General features: G+C 46.1%; 2 protein-coding genes across 9 annotated transcripts in view; one reads left to right on the plus strand and one right to left on the minus strand.

The window, feature by feature from the left end:
- The window catches only part of TTC13 (tetratricopeptide repeat domain 13), a 93569-nt gene that overhangs the window by 64197 nt on the left and 5808 nt on the right, over positions 1-23564 (minus strand). For 7 of the 8 annotated variants that reach the window (XM_022553189.3, XM_022553188.3, XM_089897392.1 and 4 more), the window contains exon 1: positions 5498-17680. The exons of the other annotated variant lie outside the window; for it this stretch is intronic. In XM_022553189.3, the coding sequence (XP_022408897.1) occupies positions 5498-5774 (277 nt within the window). In that variant the 5' untranslated portion in view covers positions 5775-17680. Of the gene's footprint in view, positions 1-5497; positions 17681-23564 lie in introns of those variants that run through there. 8 annotated transcript variants of the gene reach the window in all.
- On the plus strand, positions 5333-19942 carry ARV1 (ARV1 fatty acid homeostasis modulator). Its single transcript, XM_022553190.3, is given in 6 exon segments — positions 5333-6259; positions 10651-10770; positions 13363-13516; positions 16176-16400; positions 17422-17536; positions 17538-19942. Coding segments are annotated over 6 exon segments (849 nt in total). The 5' UTR covers positions 5333-6049; the 3' UTR covers positions 17563-19942.

Here is a 23564-nt window from a genome sequence, read left to right on the forward strand (position 1 = left end):
TACCAGATCTGTGACATCAGGGGGTCAAGTTAAGATATGGCTAAGCTCTCTCTCTGAGTCTCACTCCATCCGGGTCTTTGCTCGTGTCACCTTAGCAGAGGCCTTCCCAGGCCACCTCTCAAAGAAGCATCCCCACACCACTCTATTCCTCAAGGCGCTTATCACCAGGCCTATCGCACACCGCTCCTTCCCCCACCAGAACACAGGCTCCACTGAGGAACTCAGCCGACCGTGCTGTAACCCCAGGGTCTACAACACTGAGTAGAATCTAGGAGGCACACAAACAGGTTTTCAGGTAAAAAACAGATCCAGGGACTTCCCTCATGGTCCAGTAGTAAAGAATCTAACTTGTAATGCAAGGGATGCAGGTTCGATCCCTGATCAGGGAACTAAGATCCCACATGCTCCGGGGTAACTAAGCCCGCGTGCCACAACTACTGAGCCCGCGTGTCACAAACTACAGAGCCCACGCGCCCTGGAGCCTGCACGCCACAACTAGAGACGAGAAAGCCCACACGCCGCAACTAGAGAGAAGCCCACGCACCAGAATGAAGAGCCCACACACCGCAATGAAAGATCCCACATGCCTCAACAAAGATCCCACGTGCTGCAACTAAGACCCAACACAGCCGAAGTAAATAAAATTTAAAAATAAATGATAAATAAATCTTTAAAAAAAAGAGCAGATCCAGTCCCCTCTACGGTTCAAGTATTAGGCTCAATGGAGCATCCTTGCACATAACGTAAACATAAAATTCTAGGACAAGTTACCTAAGACTATAGCCTGCAACAAAGCTTAAGGGCATAGGACTTTATCAATTATATTAGTACGAAATTATACTAACACGCAAATATTACTGACGGGAAGTTTACAAACGGTCGGGAGGCCAGGTTCAAATCCTGGCTCGACTCTCTGCGTGACCATTCTTAACTTCTCTTTGCCTCAGTTTCCCCTTACCTGAAATGGAGACAAAAACAGTACTTACTTCAGTGTCAAGTACTGTGCGAAATAAGGATGCAGTGTTGACAAGGATAAACCCGAGGGAAAGAATTAGGGGAAAACTTCTGTTCCTTATTTCTTCCCACAGTTCCAAACTACAAACAGGGCAAAGGTAACAAGGAAGGGAGGGGACATTTACTTTTATTTGAAAAATATGTACATTACAGTGTTCGTGTTTTTAAAAGAGCAAGGTAATTTTCACCATGGGAAAACAGAATATCCGAAGTCTGTGGTTACACATGCTTTTCAAATAAAAAGCGAAATGTAAAAACGTGCTAGAGGAGAAAGAGCTGAAGGGGGGCTGAGGTCCGTGGCACTGAGATCACCCGTGCTTGCCGTCTGGGCAGCTGGGCCCCCTGAGGCTGCTCCCTGGGGCCTGGATTCCGGCCACTGTCATTTTGCTGTCCAGACAGCTCCCACCAGCCGTCCTCTTCGGCCCTACAATCACTGGAGGTTCTGCCTTAAGAGAATACATACGCAGCTCATCTGAAGGTGTGCAGATTCAGACCCATGCAGGCATTAACTCAGTCATTTATACCCAAAAGCAGGGGGCAGGCTTCTGAAAAGTGGCTGTGCAGCCGCGGCTGCCCTCTGCATAGGGATAGGCTTGGGCTGGATGAGCCAGCAGGGCCAGTGACGTGATTAATAAATAGTTGGTGAGGGCAGGGCTTGATTCTGAATAACTGATCAGTTCTGGATCCCGGCACTTGCTTAGACCCTAATGCTGACCATATGGGGGCTCTCGATGCAGAGCATGAACCCCTCAGGCGACAATCTGGCTCGCTGTAAATCCTGAATTGCTGTTCTTCCTGGAACAGAGAGGGACCGAGGCAGGTTTCACTTGCTTCTACCTGGCTGTCTAGGACAAGGAAGGAGAAATGAGAGACAGGTGGGTGAGTTTCTACCACAAAAGAGACGGCTTTTGTCACACACTGCAGCCAGCAAAGCTAAGCGGAACACCTGGAGGCCCAGGTAGCATAAGCAGTTGACCCTGGGAGTCATTTCCTGAGGTGGCCGCGGGAACAGGAACAGCAAAGCCACTGCAGCACCTGTCGGCAGCCACTGGGACACTCACGTCAGCCCAGGGAAGGCCGTCTGGAAGACGTGTCACCAATTTTCAACAGCACGTTCTTAATTCTAAACTAAGAAAATAAGTACTACACGGAGGGGTTAAAGAGAAAATGGAAACCTTTAAATAAATTATGCTTAAAGCCTCAGAATACAGTGTTTATCCTCTGAAGCAGAGGACATTAGATAATGGTGTCCAGATGTGAGGGAACGGAGAATGAACAGGATTCCCCCAAATGCCCCGGTTCTAACAACCTACATTTATCATGATTTGGGTGAAAAGCATAATACAAGTCAGAGGTGGCTCAAACAAGGACTCTTAACCATTGGCGTAAGCCTGACGCTACAAAGTGAAATGAGCCACCTATAGCAATAGTATCAATTGATTTCATAATTTGTATCTTTCATCGCCTAGCATCTGGGTCTCCCTTAGCCAGTGAGCATCACATGAATACAAGAGGGAAAGGAAAGCAAGATTTACACACTACCTACTGTATGCTTGTAAATATTACAGATGCTTTTTCCCTAACTATAATCATTGAGTGCTTCAGACAAATGCTGTCTGGAGTCTGACCACCTGGGCTCCTCCCCTTCCAGCTGTGGGCCCTCAGGAAAGTGATGATTTCACTGTGCCCCCATCTTCTCCTCTGAGAAAAGGAGCTACCACCCAATGATGTAGTTACCAGCGCTCTGACAGGCTGAGGGTACTGCCTAACCAACCTAAGGCTGTCACAACGGCACAGGGCACACAGCAAGCACCGCGTACGTGTACGATCACGATTTCCCATTTCCCTCACGGCATCCTTGTGAAGAAAATAAAACCCTGTAATTGGGGAACAGTGTCTTCAATTTACAGAGGAGGCAATTTTGCAAAGACAGGCAATCAACCTGCTTGGAGTCACAGAAAGTGACAGAGGGTAAAAGCCATCCTCTTGCCACTGTGCAGTGCTGGCCATGGAGTTCATGCTGTTACGGTACTACATAAACTGTAAAGAGCCATAAACAATGTAAAAGATCTTTTTTGAAGTTCAGTGTGGACTGTGGAATTACACTATAGTAGGCTTGACCACCGTAATTCAACAATGGCCACTATAAAGAACCGCATGAGAATCACCCCTTGTTTCAAAACCTTGGGGAATCATGGTGACTACCGGTGCCCAGACCACTGCGTGGTCCAGCGCTGAGCGGCCACGCACAAAATGCAACATCACTGAACTGCAGCCGAGGCCACTGCGGCCACTACAGTTAAGGTTTGCAAATCACTTCCACCCTCAGGGTAGGGCAACTTCCACAGAAGCATTTCTTATTACTATCATATTAATGGTCCTGAAAGCACATGTCAAATTACTTCTGCCCCGTGTGCCTCAAGGAGAGAACACTGAAACTCCGCGGGTTCTCACAGCAGATGCATTTGGATCAAATGGCTCATAATTACTGCCGGGATCGGTGAAGGGGAGTGGGCAGCAAAACCACAACCTGGCTGTGGCCAAGGGGCCCCCACCGCAGTCGCTGATAAAAGGGAGGCCTGTTAGCAAGTGAGATGAGAAGAGAACACGAAAGGAGTTACGCGCTCTTGGCTGTCTTAACAACAGCAAAATGTCACAGAGGAGGTGGTGTTTATTTCCTTCTTGGGCCGAGGCCCAAACATCAGTTGATATGAAAGGGAAACAAAGACCCATCTATGTACTATCCATCTGTGCACGTATGGATGCTATGTACGGTTCCAGACTAAATGTTCTATTTAAACAGACCCGAGTTATGGTCAAGAGTAAGCGGTTTCATTCATAGCTTCCATTTAAAAAAAACAACATTAGCGGGGTTTTTTTCCAGTTTGGAGCTAACGACTGATGTGACAATACTTCATTCACTGCCTGCCGCAGAAAGTTGGGACACCCCAAGACAATTTTCCAGGAGAGAGAGCCAAGGCCCAGGGCTCCACAGCAACTGCAGTGAAACTTCTGGGGTAGCTGCCATCCAGAGCCTCCTCAGGGATTTGTTGTCACAATCTCCATAACAAACATCTCCCGTCACACGTTGACTGAGACTCATTATTACTCACCAGGAAGTACCCTAGGAAAAGCTTTCGTTTTTTTGGCTGGCCAAAGTGTCCTTTAAAAAATGCTCAAATAAGGGCTTCCCTGGTGGCGCAGTGGTTGAGAGTCCACCTGCCGATGCAGGGGACGCGGGCTCGTGCCCCGGTCCGGGAAGATCCCACATGCCGCAGAGCGGCTAGGCCCATGAGCTGTGACCGCTGGGTCTGCGCATCCGGAGCCTGTGCTCCGCAACGGGAGAGGCTTACCAGCCACGGCTTACTTCAAAATACAGAAGTCACATAGCCCTCGGTGAGCGAGACGTCCTCAAGGAAGTCAGATTGTGCTGAAAGGAAATCAGACTGACTGTGCTAACCTCGACATTTCATCTCAACCAAAAAACACTTATTGTCTTCCCAGGTACACAATGCTAGACTGCTGTCAGGCCATAAAAGCAAGCAGCCAGCTCCTAGTGAGTTAGGTAGACCCGGACGTTTCAAAAGCGAGCCTTAGGGGAACTCACGGAGGGCAAGAGGAAAGGGAAAGGACAAGGGAGGGGATTAAACAGTAAAAAGACTCACTACAGACCTTCAAAACGAAACATGTACATATCTACCTTGCCCCTGAGGAATCTGCCCAGGACCTTAAACTGAGGCCAATAGCGCCCAATCTTAATGAATGAACTGGCCCAGTTCCCACACACACACAGCTCTGACGTACACAGGCCCGCAGGGCCCTTTTGACTCTCTGGGAGACACCTGACAGATCACAGGTCAACCTTAAAACGCCTGGGAGCAAGATGTCAATGAACAGATTCAATGGGGTTACTCTTCTGTTCCCTCCTTTCTTCCCTGGGATCACATTTTTACAGACTATGTTTGATACAATACGTCAATCGGGAGGTCAGGAAACCTGATTTCCAGGCCTAAGATGGGCCAGACAGTCCCGCTCCGGGCGCGGGTCCGGTCCTCTTTGTCCGTCGGTCCCTCCCTCGCTCCCACAGCACCCGCGGGGGCCAGAGCAGGGACTGGGGCTGCCCCGGGCCACCTGCCATCTCCTCCTCCACCCTCTCAAAAGTTGCCAGGGCTGCAGAGAGGCCGCCCTGGCCTCGGGGGCATGCTGTCAGCTCTTTTCACTATCCACCGGCCTCCCCACGGCGGCCTCGGGAGGAGGGCGCGCAGCGGCGTGGGTGTGAGCGGCGGGAAGCAGCCCCGGCGTGACACTTCGCGGAGCCGGCTCCCGCAGGAACACACGCCGCGGCCGGTGCCGGCGAGGCCCGGGCGGCCCACACATCGGCCCCGGGGCCCGCAGTCCCCGGACCCGCCGCGCCGGCGCTCCGCGGCAACCCGGACGCCCGCCCGCCCGCCCGCCGCCGCCGCCGCCGCCGCCGCCCACTCACCGCCGCACTCGGCAGAGTACTGGTCCCCCCAGTCCCCGGACTGCGGGCTGCAGCCGCCGCCCGCCGGGGCCTCCTGCTGCTGCCGGTGCTGCAGCTCCTGCTTGAGCAGGGACAGCGGCGAGTAGTGCTCGGTGGCTAGGGCGCCCGGTCGCGGCCCCCTGGACAGAACCCCCAGCAGCAGCAGCAGCAGCAGCAGAACCAAGACTCGCCGGGCGGCGCCCGCGGCGGCCACAGCGCCGCCCCAGCAGCCGCAGCACCAGCAGCCGGCAGGTGCCATCTTCCCTCAGGGCGCATGTGCGGCGGCCCTAGCCGCGCACTGCGGCCTCCCAGCCTGAACCTGCGGCTGGCAGGTGGGCCGTGGCGAGGGGGCGGGAGAAGGGGAGTGGCAACGCCTCCTGGGAGTTGTAGTCCCAGCTCGGCCAGCCTGCGAGCCCCTTTTCAGTGCTGGGACTGCGAGTCCCGGTAAGCACCGCGCCGCGCAAGGCTTCCGGTCTGGCGTCTGACGTCTTCCCCGCCACTGAATCGGAAGTTCTCGCCCGCAGTTGCGTGGAAATGAGCACTGATGGGCGGAGTGGGCTTCGGCCCGGCAAGGGGAACGCCGAAGGGGTGACGGCTGGAAAGGGGAAGACGGATGGGGTGGCAGTGACTCCTCCTACTGCTGCTACCTCGGCCTCCTGCCAGTACAGGTGCATCGAATGCAACCAAGAGGCCAAGGAGTTGTACCGAGACTACAGCCACGGCGTGCTGAAGATAACCATCTGTGTGAGTTGTCAGGTGTGGGCTGTCCTTGGGGAAGAAATGGCGCAGCGAGGTTTGGGAACCGCGAGAGCCCATGGTACCTCTACCAGATTTTTAGGGTGCTAAAAATAAAAAACCAACGAGTTTCAGGGTCCTCTAATACAGACTTCAGTTCGATGCTTGACATTCCCGTTCCTGCTCAGTAGAACCTTTGCATGAATCCCTATAGTGGTAGAGAAGTCATACCCTACAGCGCTTTTCTCATGCCGGTCACGTTTGCTGCTCCGGGCGAACGAATCCTCGGACGGAGATGGATGCAGGTGTTGTGCGTAGAAATTTAAAGATCGGATTAGGGTGACATTTGGGCTCACGCCAAAGCTATTTCATTCTTATTCTCCCTTTGATAGATGTTACCATCTTTACACTTCATAACCTATAGTAAATTCTCCTAGAATACTTTTTCAAGCTTCATCCGTTGTGGTTTTTGCATGTAGAGTATTATGTGCAAAGTACGATGCTAGACGTTGGTGATATAAAAACCAAAAATGAGGAAGTAAAAATTCTTTGCCTGGAACAGTCTTCTCTCAGGTATCTGTGTGGCTCATTCCCTCACCTCCTTCAAGGACTTTTCTCGAATATCTTATAGAGAGGCCTACTCTGACCACCCTATTAAAAATGATGAGCCCCCCTTCAAGGCTGGTATACCTTATCACCCTTCCCTGCTTATCTTTCTCCATAGTACCTATCATCTTCTAATATTGTATATAATCGACTTTATTATTTATTGCCTGTCTCCTCCCACTGGAATGTAAGCAACACAAGGACGGAGATTGTGTATATTTTATTCATTAATGTAATTGGACCACCCAGGACAGTGTCTGACACATAGTAGGTATTAAATATTTGTTGAATGAGTGAACCATTTCTAGGTTTTTTAGATGATCATATCCTAGGCCATCCTGGTATGAGAGAACAGTAAGTTATATGTGGTCTAGACTTAATGGCTTTGGACTAGTCCAATTAAATGGCCCGTCTAAAAGACGACAGCCACGTAACTGTGAATATAGTTTGTCCAAAGAAAAGCTAGTAAATGCCTATGCATTTTAGTTAGCAGTGATTTGTAATGTAATCTGTATTTTAAAAAAATATTGGCATTAAGCTAACAACAACAAAATCCCTGTTCAAATCATCAGACACTGGCTTCTCTATACCTTTACTTATGTAAAGAGAAAATAATTATTGGATAGCTGTTTAGGTCAACAGCTATACTCTCCCCCCACTTTTTTCCCCCAGACATTGCACTTTCTCACCCAGGAGACAGATTTTAGAGTAGTATTTGGAATACTGAACGGTGGTACTGTACATTATGGATTACTGTACACAGTCATTCCCTAATGAAACAGAGTAGGTAGTATCCTTGTTTATATCATGCTAATGCTTAATGATATGCATGATTGCATTACTCAGACAAATCATTCATGTGATGCCAGACTCTGAAAATCAAACCATAAATTATTAACTTTGTAAAGGCAGCCCAAGTCCTGGGATTAAAAGGAAAAAGTGTTTATTTAGACATCAGGCTCTTTGTTGGGAAAAAAATATACAAAGTTTCTAAGTGGTTACAGCCGGTAACTTATAGGTACTTTGATCTCTTCTCTGCTGTATTTGGAGTCAGCAGTATACTCGGCCTGATCTCCTACCAGTATTTTTCATTCTAATCTCCCTTCCCTTTGCTCTTCTTGCTTTTTCCTGCCATTTCTCCCAGCTTGCTTATCTGTGTTTCTCTAACTTTCTTCTAATGGAAGCATGTCCCTTGCTTTTAGTCACTCTCTCTGCTTCAGCGCCTCACAATTTATTATAGTTATATTAAAGATATTTACTTTTAATATCCTGAGGAGCCTGGCCTATTTTAAGTGCTCAGATATTTGCTAAATCCATTATGGTAACAAAACAAAACAAGACTCCTTTGAGACTGTCTCAAGTTTTAGTTCTGTTCAGGGCAACAAGATGCAGCTTTCACCCCTGGGTGCTGGGTGCAAAGATGAATAAGACAGCACTGCCCTCACAGGTTCCACTTCTCAGATATGTTTGCTTATTGTGGAGCTAAAATTTGAGAATGAGTGGGGAAGGGGTTAGTCCTGGAGATGATGGGAAGGAAGAAGCAGCAAGAATATTCATGAAAAAAAATGGCCAGTTTATATTCTGAAAGAGATGTGATTCATTATAGAATTAGAGAACATAGCAGCAGAAACTAAGCCATATCCATGTTAAAACTGAGCTGGTGGAAGCAGTATTTCAGTTCCCAGGGTGTACACGGTCCCTGTGCTGCAGGGATTTCTTAGAGGACAGCTTTCTCTTTCAGGATACTTGTCTGTTGAGTAATAAATGATACGGAATAGAACCATCTTGCCAGAATAAGAAAACATTTCTACCACATTGAGCTATCTCCCAATCGGATGTTTTAGCACATTTGTTCGTTTTGTGCGTGTGTGTGTGGTTTGACTCATCACGTTCAAGGTGAAGGAAGCACTCAAGGGAAAAGCAAATAACAGAAGCAGAACAAGGAAAAAATGTGGCCTAAACTGATAGGGAGGGAACCAGCAGACTTTAATGAATTCTCCGTGTTTCTAAACTACTCAGCATGTTGGGAAGGGGAGATGGGCATAGCGCATAGCATGTCCCATGATACCAGCAGCTGCCTCTTCTGTTGGGGTTCATGTCACCCTGTGCTCATTCCATTGTAGCACTTACAGTAGCATGTTTATTTGACTTCCCCTTCTAAACTGTAAGGTCCTTGAGGGTAGAGCCTATGTCTCAAGGAAAGTATCTAGCACTGTGGAAGTGCCTGGTCCATAGACATGGCTAAGTAAAGAGAGCTGTTGTGAGTGTAATAGGCACTCCAAACACGTATGTCAGACAAATGATTGCAAAAGGAGTAACTACGCTGCTGTGTCTCCTGCTGCTGGTTTCTGCCTACCTCCTTCTAAAAACTGTCCAAAGCCCGTCTTAGACTTGTGATGCTGTCAGAAGATGGGTTTTAGGGAACTTTTAAAGGACAAAGAGAGGATCCCTGACCAGTCTGCAGTTTCATTTTAAAGTGAAGTAGCATCTCTGGTCTTCCGTTCTCATTTGTATAAAGAGAGGAAGTGTTCTCCACATGAGGAGCACAGGGAGAGGTTCTAGAAAACAGCTCTGTCATGTATATAGAATTTCTGATTCTGTGGCTTCTGTTTAGATACTGGCTTACTCTTTGCTCAGCTAAAAAGCCTAACCTCTTAAACCTCAGATCTATTAGGTGGATTTAAATTTGGAGTAATAGCACATCTCCCTTCATTGGTTCACCTGATGACTAGACAGACATACACACTTCTTGTAATGACATGAGTGAAGTGGAGAAGCTTTAAATTGGAATTGAATCTAACTTCGTGACATTGGGAAGGCAGGGTTCATATTCTTCAACGCACTCCATTCTTCTTCTAGCACTTTGATATAATTAAAAGGCCATCCTGGTATGTGTGCATATCCATCACTTCTTCTATTTCTATTTTATCCCCTCAATGTTTCAAAATGTTTTGTGTTTCAATTGTAGCCATTAGTTTATGCAGTGAATAGGACATTTGATGCAACTTTGTAGCTAATACTCTCTCAAATGTCATTTCTAATGAGCTTGTTCTCCTATACCTGCATTTTATATGTTCTGATGGGATTGGGATTTCATAACATTGTAATCACGTGTCCAAAAAAAAAAAAAAAAAAAGCCCTTTAATAGGAATGGCTGAGAGCCCAGGGAGCCTTGATTTGGGCAACTCAGAATCAGGCGGCACAACCCCGTTCCTTGCATACAGCCAGCGTTCTCCACTGTCTACTATGGCAGAGAAGGACCATTTTCTTGCCATGTTCTCCATGGAGAGAAAGACAGGCTTCTCTTGGTATGTGCCACCCGAGGATTCCTACCTGCCTGGAGCTCTCAGAAGCTCTGGGTGCAGGGTTACTTTTCTGAACCCTTTTCTCCAAATCATGTTTCAAGAACCACAAAGTTGGGGCCATCTAGCCAACAGGCAATGAAGGTACATTATAAACTTACTTATTTTATAATAATTCCTACAAATTGAAAGTAGCGTGCTCTGAGATACTTTCCTGCCTAAAATCAGTCTTTAAATGAAATATCTTTTGGGTCTTCTTAAATATGAGATTAAAAGATTAATATTTTTAGCCTAGAAGATTCTATTTAGGCATTTCTGAAACCAGGTCTTATGCAGATGAACATCTTGTATCTGAATGGAAGTTTATTTAAATAAATGCTGATATAACCTTATTGCCATACAAATCCAAACTAGACTCCGCGGTTTTGAAATCCTTTAAGATTTCAGAATGTATGAATATGTTTATTCTAATGTTATCTTGCATTATTTCAGAAATCCTGCCAGAAACCTGTAGACAAATATATCGAGTATGATCCTGTTATCATCTTGATTAATGCTATTTTATGCAGAGCCCAGGCCTACAGGCATATTCTTTTCAATACCAAAATAAATGTAAGTTGTTATAATTTTTTTCTTTTCTAATTTTACTGGATGATTTTGCATTTTTAAATAATAATATCAACAATTTTGAACAGAATTAAAGAATATTATTTAAACAAAGAAATTCTAACAAGAGTGGGTCTTCTATCTCAACAATGTCTGGAAATTTCTAGAAATAGCAGGCACTGCTTTTTAAAAAAGTGTACAGTGTTTAGTGTATGTTTAAGAATATGAAAAAAAAAAAGAATATGGTCACTAGCAGGAAGTTGACAAACGATAATCTGGATTGCCTTTTAGTAGGTTACCTTTTGAAACAGACATCAATAATTTTGAACAGAATAAAATTAAATATAATCTGGTAGGGAGAGAATTATACCTAAAAGAAATAAGCAAACATTGAAAGAAAAAGATTTAAAAACATAACTTATTGCATGTTATACTCTGCTGTTCAGGGAACACATGAGGTGAAAAATCAGAAAAGTCCTAATATATGAAGTTGGATTTTTTTTTTTTTTTAAATATACGTTTAATGTACTGACTTGTGAACTCTTTTAATAGTTTGGCTAGGGTTGACAAATAAAATACAGGACACCCAATTAAACTTGGAAGTCAGATAAACAATAAATAATTTTTTAGCATATGTCCTAAGTATTGCACGGAACATACATACACAAAAAAAGTATTTGCTGTTTATCTAAAATGCGTATTTAACTGGGTGTCCTGTATTTTTCTTTGCCAAATCTGGCACCCCTAATTTTGGGCTAACGGGGACAGTAACAGTGCAATTTATTTTCCCTGTGCCTCCTCCCCCAAGTTAAACAACGCAGGCAGTGTTTATATTAGTAATATAATTTGAGTCTCAAACCTTGCTACACATTAGAACCACCTGCGGGAGACGGAGGGGACAGCAGTTAATTCTTCCAAGCCGAGGCCTCACCCAGAACCAGTTATATGCGAATCTTGGGGGATGGGATCCAGGAAGGAGTATTTCTACAACTCCCTGGGCAATTCCAGAGTGCAGCCAGGAGCGCCAGTGCGCCAGCTGGAGGAGCCTGAGGAGCTCACCCCGCGCTCGTCCCTGGACCACACTGAGTTTGCACACACACTTTCTCTTCCCCACTCTATATTGATAAATGGCAACCCATGGGAGAAATATATGGAACAAAGCCACTTTTTGTTGCCTAGCATTTTCTGTTTTTTACCAAAATTTCAGCCTCTTAAAAACTTCCAGCTTTTAATTGCTTTCACTATTTTCATTTATACTCATCCAACCTAGGGGCACTTTTTAAGAAATTCATGTTCAGACTAATCGTTTCTTCGGAGGAATCATGAAATCTTCAGGTTCAATCTATTCTCTTACTGCTGCTTCCATCTCTCCTGAGTCACACAAATTCTTGCTGGATTCCGTGTATCAGACGAATGTTGAAAATATAATGGAGGGTGAACTCCTATTTAAAGCAGTGATTCTTAACCAGGGGTGCACATTAGAATTCACCCTCTGGGTGTGGAGAAAAGGGAACCCTCTTGCACTGTTGGTGGGAATGTAAATTGATACAGCCACTATGGAGAACAGTATGGAGGTTCCTTAAAAAACTGAAAATAGAGTTACCATATGACCCAGCAATCCCACTACTGGGCATATACCCAGAGAAAACCATAATTCAAAAAGACACAGGCACCCCAATGTTAATTGCAGCACTATTTACAATAGCCAGGTCATGGAAGCAACCTAAATGCCCATCGACAGATGAATGGATAAAGAAGATGTGGCACATATATACAATGGAATATTACTCAGCCATAAAAATAAACGAAATTGAGTTATTTGTAGTGAGGTGGATGGACCTAGAGTCTGTCATACAGAGTGAAGTAAGTCAGAAGGAGAAAAACAAATACCGTATGCCAACACATATATGGAATCTAAAAAAAAAAAAAAAGGTTATGAAGAACCTCGGGGCAGGACAGGAATGAAGACGCAGATGTAGAGAATGGACTTGAGGACACGGGGAGGGGGGAGGGTAAGCTGGGACGAACTGAGAGAGTGGCATGGACTTATATATACAGTACCAAATGTAAAATAGATAGCTAGTGGGAAGCAGCTGCATAGCACAGGGAGATCAGCTCGGTGCTTTGTGACCACCTAGAGGGGTGCGATAGGGAGGGTGGGAGGGAGGGAGACGCAAGAGGGAGGGGATATGGGGACATATGTACATGTATAGCTGATTCACTTTGTTATAAAGCAGAAACTAACACACCATTGTAAAGCAATTATACTCCAATAAAGATGTTAAAAAAAAAATTCACCCTCTGCCTGGAACTGTTTCAAAGTATGCGTGCCTAGGACTTACTTCCACAGATTCTGAATCAGGACTGGGGTGTTTCGAAAACTCTCCCCATGTGATGCTTCTGCTGAACATTGCTGATTAAGAACTACTGGTTACAGGCTGAATACAGTTGGCATTTAATTGGGCAGTTCAGAGTTTGACAAGCTACTAGGTGGGACATCCTTCAAAAACCACAGAAGTTAGCTCTGTCTGTGCCTATTGGTGTTAAGTACAGTTGTTTCTTTACCTGATTGCATGGCAATGTCTTTTTGACTACCAGATGCACGGAAAACTCTGCGTGTTTTGTTTGCTTTGTGAAGCGTACCTGAGATGGTGGCAGCTTCAAGATTCGAGCCGGAGCATTGATCCTGACGACTTTATCAGATATGCTAAAGAGTGGGATTTCTATAGAATGTTTGCAATTGCTTCTCTAGGTAGGAAGAAGCCATGCTTTCTATTCTTAGTTGACCTAACATTTTGATTTTAAAATTAAGGTGTGTGGTCTTAATCACTGGTAAAGAGGAGCTAGTCAGAAGACTTGAGACTAAATTTTCAGCTGTACCACTAATCTGCTAGGTGAGTGTGTATAAATCACCTGCTTTCTTTTTGTTACCACACATATGGCATGGAAATAATTATGCTTATCAGATCAGAGTGTTTCATAAAGTATTTTGAGACACAGTATTTTTAGTAAAATTCTTCAGTTTAAGTTCTGATTATCCAATCTGAAGATTGCCTGAATCTCATCTTTATTAAAACAGATTGATAATTGCCAGGCATTATTCAATGTATTATACTGACTGCATTGTACTAATGCAATGTATTTAATAGGGGAAACTTGTTATATATCTGGCTGCATGCAGGGAAGGGGCTACTCCCCCAAATTCTTTAAGTTCTGAAATGGCTTTTCTTCAGAATTTGCATTTGTGACTTAGGTCAGAATGGGGTTGAATTAATTTCTGTGACTATTTTATTACTTACTGGTTTCCATGCTTTTCTGCTTCTACAATCTTCTCATTATACTGAAATATTATTTTAGTAATATTGTCTCCAGCCCACTCCAATGTCACGTTTATGGACTGTGTGCCCTCTTTTGTCCCTTTTTATTCTCAATCTGCCCTTACTCCCTCGGCCCAGTGGTTTTAAAATTCATCCAGTCCCAGAGGTTTTAAAATTCATCTATATGCCGAGAATTCCCAAATGTACGTAATAATATTAAAAACATCCTTGAACACATCACCTAAACCAAGAACCAGAACCTAATATAAAGCTTTAAAGCAAAGCCTCTTAGAATTGCTCTAGATAAACTGCTCTATGTCCATAATTTCTAAAAAGCAAACCAGGCTTGTTTTCAAATAGTTTGGAATTTCTGTGGCACCGACTCTACAGTGGCCATTTTGACACTTGATCAGAAATTTTTTTCTACTGTTACTTAACTTTTTTATGTGTCTTAATCTAATCCCTAGTTAGGTTTCAAATCCCTAAAACAACTCATAAAGAATATTTTACACAAATACAGTATCTTACAACTTAAACACGGTTTTTACGGTATTATCAACTCAGTTTTCACAGCCATCCTCTTCGGTGGGTAGATGGGGGCTCCTTCCCTATCCGCAGCTGTGGAAGCACAGGAACAGGAAGGGCAAATGGTTTACCCTAAGTCCCCCCGCAGGTTACCGTCAGCGCAGAGCCAGGGGAAGGTCTCCTGGCGCCCTGTCTTCCATTTCCTCCACCGCCGCTCCTACTGAAGCCACCTGATCACGAACGCCTTAAGTACTAGGGGCTCTCCAACATCTGCCTTGTGAAGGACTGTGCAGAGCCCAAGGGCAGCTGCAGTTCCCTGAGTCTCCCAAGTTCTAAGCTAGAAAGCTATGGAGGGTGACCTAGTCAGCCCTCCTGTCCAGTGCAAGAAACCCTTCTCTCTAGATTCCTGCAAGAGGGTTTGAGTATCCCCAGTGACAGGAGACAACCCACCATCGTTAGATGGTTCTTGTTGTTAGGGAGTTCTTTATTATTATTATTATTATTATTGGTCCAAAACCCAGGCTGTATGATCTGCCTGTTTGAACAGATCCTTGCCGTTGACAAGCCCTTCGGTCCTTCTGAGGTAGTGTGTCTCTCCTGAAGAATATATCAAATTTCATGTAGGCTAACCATCCTAAATTATGTTGATCGAGCCCAATCACCTCTATTTGGAACCTCTTTATTTTGGCTGGATTCAGTTATAAAACATCTTAGAAAGAATACAGTTGTTTCTCCTGGAATATGATCCATGTGTTCCAGAAAAACCTGATCCTGCAGAAACCTTAAGGTAGAATTAGGGACAGACCATTCAGAATGTATGCAGCCGGGTAATCAGCACTAACCATCTTAATAAAAAGAATAATGCAGTTAAAAGCAACGTTAAACTCCTAGTTGATGGGGACAGAACAGATTGTGCCCTATTCTGACTGTGGGACACCAGGGGAACTATTGCTTCTTCTAGTCTGGACTCTGTCTCTGAATGCTTTCTGGAAGGATATGGAATTACACTCAAAAAGTTTTTGTTAAAATGAATAAGGGAAGTTTTAAATTTAGCTAACAGAGTATTCAGAATCTTATGGCTAATAGGCACTCAATAAAGAGTAGAAGAATGAACCACGAAGAACCTCCTCATGTGTACTTCCTAGGCTGGGTCCCACCTTTCAGATTTAAAAGCGTCCGTTCTCCTGTCTGTTCTTTCTGTGGAGATCGCCAGGACTAAAGCTGTTTACACAGAGCCTTACTTCCTAAAGGAACTTTAGAACGTCGATTATTACAGCTCTTATGGAGTTACTTTTTCTCCAGAGGATGATGAAGTATTTCATGAAAGAATTATTGAAATACGTTTCTGAAATCATACAGGATTTGACACAAGAGACAGGGGTTTATTTAAAAAAAAAAAGAAAAGGAAGAAGAAGAAGAAAAGGGAACAAAAAAGAAACTTTGGTCTTGGTAAAGCATTTCTTTTGTGGTCAGCTGATAGGCTGCATTTTGGAATTGTGGGTTGTTTGCTTCTAGGGGGCTCTGCTTTGGATTGGACATTCATATCTTTATTTTTCATTTCCTCCTTAGAACAAACTGCCTATTTTACTGGCATCTTTACTTTCCTGTGGGTAGAACGACCCATAACAGCGAAAAAAACCCTCAACTTCGCTTTGCTGCTGAAAGCGTTGTTATTATCCAGCTACGGAAAACTCCTGCTCATCCCAGCTGTCATCTGGGAACATGACTACACACCCCTGTGCCTCAGACTCATTAAAGTATTTGTCCTTACGTCAAATTTTCAGGCAGTTAGAGGTATGTTTGTGTCTTATTGTTTTCTCAGCTTTCAACCCATCTGAAAGCTTGAAGTCTTGTTTCTATAGAGTAGTTTTGGGGTTTTTTTGGGTTTTTTTTTGCGGTACACGGGCCTCTCACTGTTGTGGCCTCTCCCGCTGTGGAGCACAGGCTCCGGACGCGCAGGCTCAGCGGCCATGGCTCACAGGCCCAGCCGCTCCGCGGCATGTGGGATCTTCCCGGACCGGGGCACGAACCCGTGTCCCCTGCATCGGCAGGCGCACTCTCAACCACTGCGCCACCAGGGAAGCCCTATAGAGTAGTTTTTATATAACCTGTTAAACGCTGGAATTCTTCGTAGAATAATCACGATGCCTAACATTTCTATAGTGCCTTACATATAGCACACATTCGGTATTTGTTCAGTTTAACCACATGGTACTCTTTAGTTTTCAAAATGCCTTCTTTATGCATTATATCTATCCCCTGGGGTCTGTAGGGCAGCCATTATTATCTCCACTTTATGACTCGTGGGGACTTGACCAAGGTTACATGGCCGGCAGTTATCAAGCCAGGGTAGGGTGCCAGCCTGCCTCCCAGCTCAGGACAGTTCAAGGAAGGGGTAAGCAGCCCTGTGTGTCTTCCTCTTTCCCACACACTGTGAGAAGTGCTATCTTAAATGGACCTATTATCTGATACTTTGTATAATGTTTATCATCTTGTAAACTATAAAACCAAGAGTAGCAAATTTTTTCTGTTACTCTCTTTATAACCTTAGAATCTTTCATTTTCCTGTGTACTATTCATGGGAATCCGTGTCTTGATGCAAGCAGGAGAGGCCCAGTGCTTTTGTTATAAGCAGATGCTTTGCTTCTCTCAGAAGGTTTGCAGATGGAAAAGTAACAGCATAGATTAATAAGGACAAACAGATTTTCTAAAAACAGCTTTACAAAACAACTCCATTCACACTACCACATAATTTACATGCCAGTATCATTTAATTAAACTCTTAAGAACTTACCAGTTGCCTTCTCTTTTTCAGTGACCCTAAACGTCAACCGCAAGCTCTCCTTTTTGGCCATCTTGAGTGGCTTACTGGTGGAGAGCGCCATGGTCTACTTCTTCCAGAGGATGGCATGGGCTGTTGGAAGTGACTGCCATCCATAAATCTCAAGACTTTTGAAGAGGTACAGAGAGCATCTCTCAGTGTTCATGCACGCAGACACGTGTCCTCCTCAAATTAGACAGATGTCGCAGAATACATCACCCACCCCCCGGCACCCGGGTGCCTCGAGGTCACCTCCACCTCCCTCGGGGTCTTTTGTCATCCACAGTGACATCAATAGCTATGTTTTTGTTGCTTCTGGGGCCCTGTTCTCACAGTTCTGTAACACCTTCCCTCCAACGCACTCCTCCTAAGACCTCGGACTCTGAACGACAGCCGTCTCCCGCCCTTTCCAACCATTCCACTCCCTCCCTCCCATGAACCCTGCCTTTGCTGCCTTTTGTACCTCTCTTCCCTAAACCTCTCACTTTCCTCTACTTCTCACCTCCCTTGCCTCTCTCTTGACTGTGCCTGGAGCCTAGAGGCAGCTGTTGCCTCATCCTCTGTTAGTCCCTGGAAACGAGTCAGCTTCCTACCCTTCTGCCAGCGCCCCCGTTAGAGCTCTTGGGGTGAGTCCACCAGCTGTTTCCTCTGTGAAGCCTGGCAGGCGGTCCCTGTGTCTGCACAGAGCACGGCCGGGTGGCTGCTCCTGTCTCGAGGGCACCTCTAGGGACCCAACACACACACACACACACAGCGGCCTTAGAGCAGTTGTTCTGAAGTCTTCCCGCGCTCCTTCCTTCCGCGTCTCCTGTCACTTTGCTGAGAATTGAGACTTACCAACTCCTTGGGTGTCCCCCCTCCGTTCCGGGACTTGTTTGGCGTCTGCCTTCTTTCCTCCTCCCTCCATCCCGCCTCGGAGCCCTGCTCAGCGTTCCACGCCCCGCACCCCGGGCGGATTCCACCCTGCAGCTCTCCTCCCGCCTCTGCTCACCCTCAGGGGTCTGGACCACAGCTGCAGTCCGCCTTGAGGCAGGACGGGCGACTTGAAGGCGGGGCAGCTGGTGAGGGAAGCGTGGGGCAGGAGCGAGCAGCTGCGTCCGTCCCGTCCCGAAGACCTTCTCCGCCTCTCCCGGTACCTCGGCCTCCCCCCCACCCCGCCCCGCTCAGCTCAGCCTCGTCCTCTCCGCCCCCCAGGCATCGCTCCCTCCATCCTCTCTCGTCTGTGCCGGCTCCTCCCCTCTGCCAGCAGACACGTGCAGCTCTCGACTTGCGAGCAGCTGCCCTGAGCCTCTTTCTCCACTGCCTTCCCTCTTGGTGACACGTCCTTCCTCCCTAGTCTCCCGAGCCGCTGCTCCTGCGATCAAAGGCAGCCGCCGCCGGCTGTCAGACTCCTCCCCGTCGCCGCCCTGCGCTGGAAGCGGCTGGCTTCTGAAACAGGCCGCCCGGGCCCCTTCTGTCACCGACTTCCCTGTCTGTGCCCGGCTTCCGTCCTCGGCCCTCCGCTTCTCCCTCCTGCCGTGCAGACGCCCGGCTTCCGCACGCCTTGGCCCATCTCTCAGTGCATGTTGCTTCCAGATCTTTCCAGATCTGACACCTCTAGCCCTCCGCCTCTGCCAGGTCACTCATGCCCTTCCACTGCCTCCGAGGTACTGCCAGGACGGTGTGGCCATTACCTCTAAAATCGAACTCAGTACCCCACCCGCCCGTCCCCACGGAAACAACCTTCCTGATGGCTTCTCATCTTGTCACTCCGACCCCAGCCCAAGCCTCCTGGTCTCCTGCTTCACAGTTTACAACAGCCTCACCCACCTTCAGCCTCTCTTCACAGAGCACCGCTCCTGGTGTCTCTGAATTTTTCATCCTTTCCTACTGTGGACAGGAACTTCCTCTTCCTGAGGAACACCTTTTAGTGTTCTCTGAGCTCTAGTGCTAACTTCTCCTCTGCAGACATGCTCCTGCCCACGTTCTCTACTGCACTCTCCCCCTCCCCAGAGATGTCACACCCTCTCCAGGACCTGGAGGGGCCTCTTCTCCGCCTAACCAGGTCCAGTCACCTCTGCTTCTCCGTGGAACGAAGCCCTTCCCCACACTCCAGTCTGCCGTGCTCACTCCCTCCGTAGACCTCCCGGTGCCCAGCTCAGCACAGTCACACTGCCGGCGCTCCTGAGACCCTTCCCGTGCTGAACGCCTGTCCCCTCCTTCTGTTAGCGCTTCACTTGTCAGGCTACCCATGACAGCTTCTGGTTAGGAGAAGATCACCTGTCTTTAACGTCCCTTACGTTGTTTCATGTTTTATGCTCGTCTCCCCTAGTCCAGTTGGGTGCCGGGAGAGGCCATGCCTGTGTTAACTGTGTCTCCCATAGTACACGGCCTGCCCTAATAAGTATCTACTGATTTGATCTTCTGCAGAATGTGCCATTCTGAATACTTCATTTATCATCCACAGTGTCCTTTTTTTTTTACTCTCTGGGGCATAACCAGCTGCATCCGTAAAATAGAAGGCGTAAAATACAAACCAAGCTTCTCGTTATTGTTGTGTACAATGAAGCAAAGATTTGGATACACTTCCTGAAAAAGAAAGCAACGGTTATGGCGTTGGGGACTCCTAACCCTACCACCCCACCCCTACATGCAGGAAACAACTAAACCACACAGGGACACACACAGAGACACTCACACAAACACAAGGAACCATCTACATTATAGATGGTTCAGGTAAGCATCTGAATTGAAGGAACGTGAATTCATGCGTCACACAGAAGAAAAGATCTTTGTTCGTTCCTTTGACATTTAAATGTTAATGGTTAAAATAATATTTTGTGTTCTTAAACAAGAGAAAGGCTTTTCTCCAATGCAGTCACAATAAACTGAGCTTTTGTGACTATTTAATTCAGTATCTTCCCCTGTAACTAAGTTCCTCTTTAAAATCAGCTGATCCAAAAATAACTAAAAACTGAATTTGTCCACTTAACAGGAGTGAATTATATCTCAATAGAGCTGTTATTAAATAAATATCACCTCTCTCCTTTTCTCTCTCCCTGCTTCATTCATTTGTTCTTTCATTCATTATTTACTTATTCACTCACCAGATGTTTACTGAGCACCTACTCTGTTTGGGTCAGACACTACGGATACAGTGGGAAAAAAGACAAGGCCCTCTCGACATTTACCAAGTAGTGATGGATTTAGAAGCAGGAGTAGGTAACTGCAGTGCAGCGTCCTAAGTGTTATAAAGGGGTGAGTATAGGGCACTCGGGAAAGGCAGAGTGGGAACACCTGTTCCATCTCAGAAGTCGAGAAGGTCTTCCAAGGGGAGGGGAAAGGACACGAACTTTCCATTACCCCTGGTAGAGAGGATGCCAGTGCACGTACGTTCCTAGAGAGCAGAGCGCTAATGTGCACAGGCAGGGGCTGAAAGCGAATAGTCCAACTGGGTGGAACGTGGGCAGTGGGAGTTTTACAAAGGACACTAGGAAGACACGTAAAGGTCGGATTATGAAGGGCCTCGTGGGTTGTAATTTATCCCAAGGATGATGAAACCAACACAGATAGTTAAAAAGAAGACTCCAAAGTAAAAAAGAAGCAGGACAAAACCAACTGGGATAACATCACAGAATAGCCGTAGGCTGGAGAGGACCGTTGGCCACCAGATGGAGCCTGTAAATGTTAAGGAGGGGGTAGAAAACATGGTTCAAAGGCATACAACCAAAAGAAAAAAGCAATTCGAAAACAAATAATAGGGGGAAAAAATGACCAAAAAAAACCCTACACTGATCATACCTTTTCAAATCTTTGACTCAGATGAAGAGACACACATCACCCATTTATAAATTCGTACTCAATACATTCCCAGGCTGTCTTGATCACCATAAAGGTACTTGTTAATCTTTCAAAATGAAGGAAGTGTTAGAAATCCCTTTCCAGGGTGTCAGTGAGGTATCCGTGAGCGGTAGGTAGCTAAGCGCTGCAGAATGTGTGGTAAGGACTGCAAGGGAAACCCATCTGATCAGCTCTGACCTTGGACTCCACTCAGCCTATTTATCACATCACTCACTGGAGTGAGAAAAGAAAGGGCAAGACTCCAGGAACAAGGGAGAGAGACTGCCTTCCAGGTCACTGCGAGGTGGCCAGTTCTCCCGCCACCCAGGCCGTGCCCCAGTGCCCAGCACAGGAGTTCGTCCTATCTCTGTGCTATCAGTGGCCCTACTTTTTCAACATGTTTTATGAAAAGTTTCAAAGATACAAAAACGGTGAAAGAACTGTACAGTGAAAACACACCTATCCGCCACCTAGGTTTTACAGGTGTTAAATTTTACCCCGTGATTCCTGAGATGGCAGAATTTTCAATTGTGCTGGGAAGATGAGGTAGTGGTGGTGCTTGGTGCCTTAGAATGGTGTCTATGTTTTCCAAGCCATCCCTCTCTCTCCCCCAGTCACTGAAACATGGTCTGACAACAACAAAGAAGGCATTTATATGAAAATTCTCTTGAAGGTATAAAAATTACTTTTATCCACACTTTTATTGAAAAAGCATATGCACCCAAGCCATCCTAGAAAAGCTACCTTAAAATCGCGGATCAGTTACCGTCACAGTGGCTACACAGACAGCCCACTGCTGACTCTTGAGTTTTCAACACAGCCAAGAGCCAGGAGAAAAAATACTCAGTTTATGAGAGCACAATATAGATGAATAAGGCACAGAGAAAACGGACAAGTGGTCTTCTGTTGGAAGATTCTCCGTCACAGTGTTTGAAGCCTTTGAACTAAATCGGGAAGAAAACATCACGGTGTACATGAGAGCCAAAGAAAGCGTATTTTTAGGTATTTACAACAAAACAAGGCAAACATCAGTCAGAAAAGCTGAAGATATTTTTAAAATCAGTCTTATATGAAGAAACTGAAGCTCGGAATGGCTCAGGGATGCGCTCATGGTCACAGAAGCACAGAGTGACAGAACTGGGACTAAAACCTGGTCTCCACTCCTAGTCTAACAGGGGATCCCTGGGTCTATATCAGTCTCCACTACCTAGTTGAATGGCGGATCCCCGGGTCTGTCTTGGTCTCCACTACGTAGTCTAATGGGAGATCCCTGGGGCTATCTTGGTCACTACTACCTAGCCTAAGGGTGGATCCCTGGATCTATATTAGTCTCCACCCCTAGTCTAATGGGGGGTACTGCAGTCCTTCTTCCCTTGTTAAGAAAAAGGATAATGGTCTTCAAATACAGTTAGGGATAGAGAACAACAGAGTTTTAAATAAATAGGGAACTCAAATGACTAGAACCAGATTAATATTAGTCCTCTGCCTCCAAGGAAGAAGCTGCAGAAGACAATGAGCGCTGTATTGTATTCTTTCCTCAGCATTGCTGCGATCCTTAAGAGATGTGTTGTACCTTTCCGATATAACCTTATTTGCAAAGCTGGCGACTCATTCTGCAGGGAGAGTTAGTGACCCAAGACTGAATTATAGGGTTCTCTGGCTAAGCCAGTAGAGGAAATACGCTGCAAAAGCAAGAATCTCAGTACCCAAATAGGATTATAGTTATTCATTCCTATTTAAGAAGAGTTTATATATACTATTGACTTTGCGCCAGGCACTGTTTTAGGGGCTTTATAATCGTTAACTCACTTCACCCTCATGATAACCCTAGAAGTTGCCTCTAAGAGCCCACTGGGAAATGCATGCTGGGTATTCTGAAAGGGGGGGCACAGTGGGGGGGGGGCTGGCAGATTAAATGATGCTGCCCTGTCGCAACAGAGATAAACAGCTAAGCGGGAGGAACACAAGGGTGCCCAGAAATCTGTGCCAGTTTCCTGTGGCTGCTGTACCCATTACCACAAGCTTGCGGCTTAAGACAACAAATGTATTCTCTCGCAATTCTGGAGGAAGGAAGTCCAGAGTCAGTTTCACTGGGCCAAAGCCGAGGTGTGGACGGGACTACTCTCCCCAGAGGCTCTAAGGGAGAATCCATTCCCTCCCTCTTGCGGGTTTTGGTGGCTGATGCCAGTTCCTGGCTCCTGGGCACGTCAATCTCCCCTCCATCTTCATATCACCTCCTCTTCCGTGAGTCAAACCTCCCTCTGCCTCCCTCTTACAAGGACATTTGTGATAGCATTTAAGACCCACCCGGGTAATTC

Source organism: Delphinapterus leucas, chromosome 16 (assembly GCF_059928025.1).
Source record: "Delphinapterus leucas isolate spDelLeu-1000000601 "Yukka" chromosome 16, BTC_Dleu_Yukka2, whole genome shotgun sequence".
Taxonomy (NCBI): domain Eukaryota; kingdom Metazoa; phylum Chordata; class Mammalia; order Artiodactyla; family Monodontidae; genus Delphinapterus; species Delphinapterus leucas.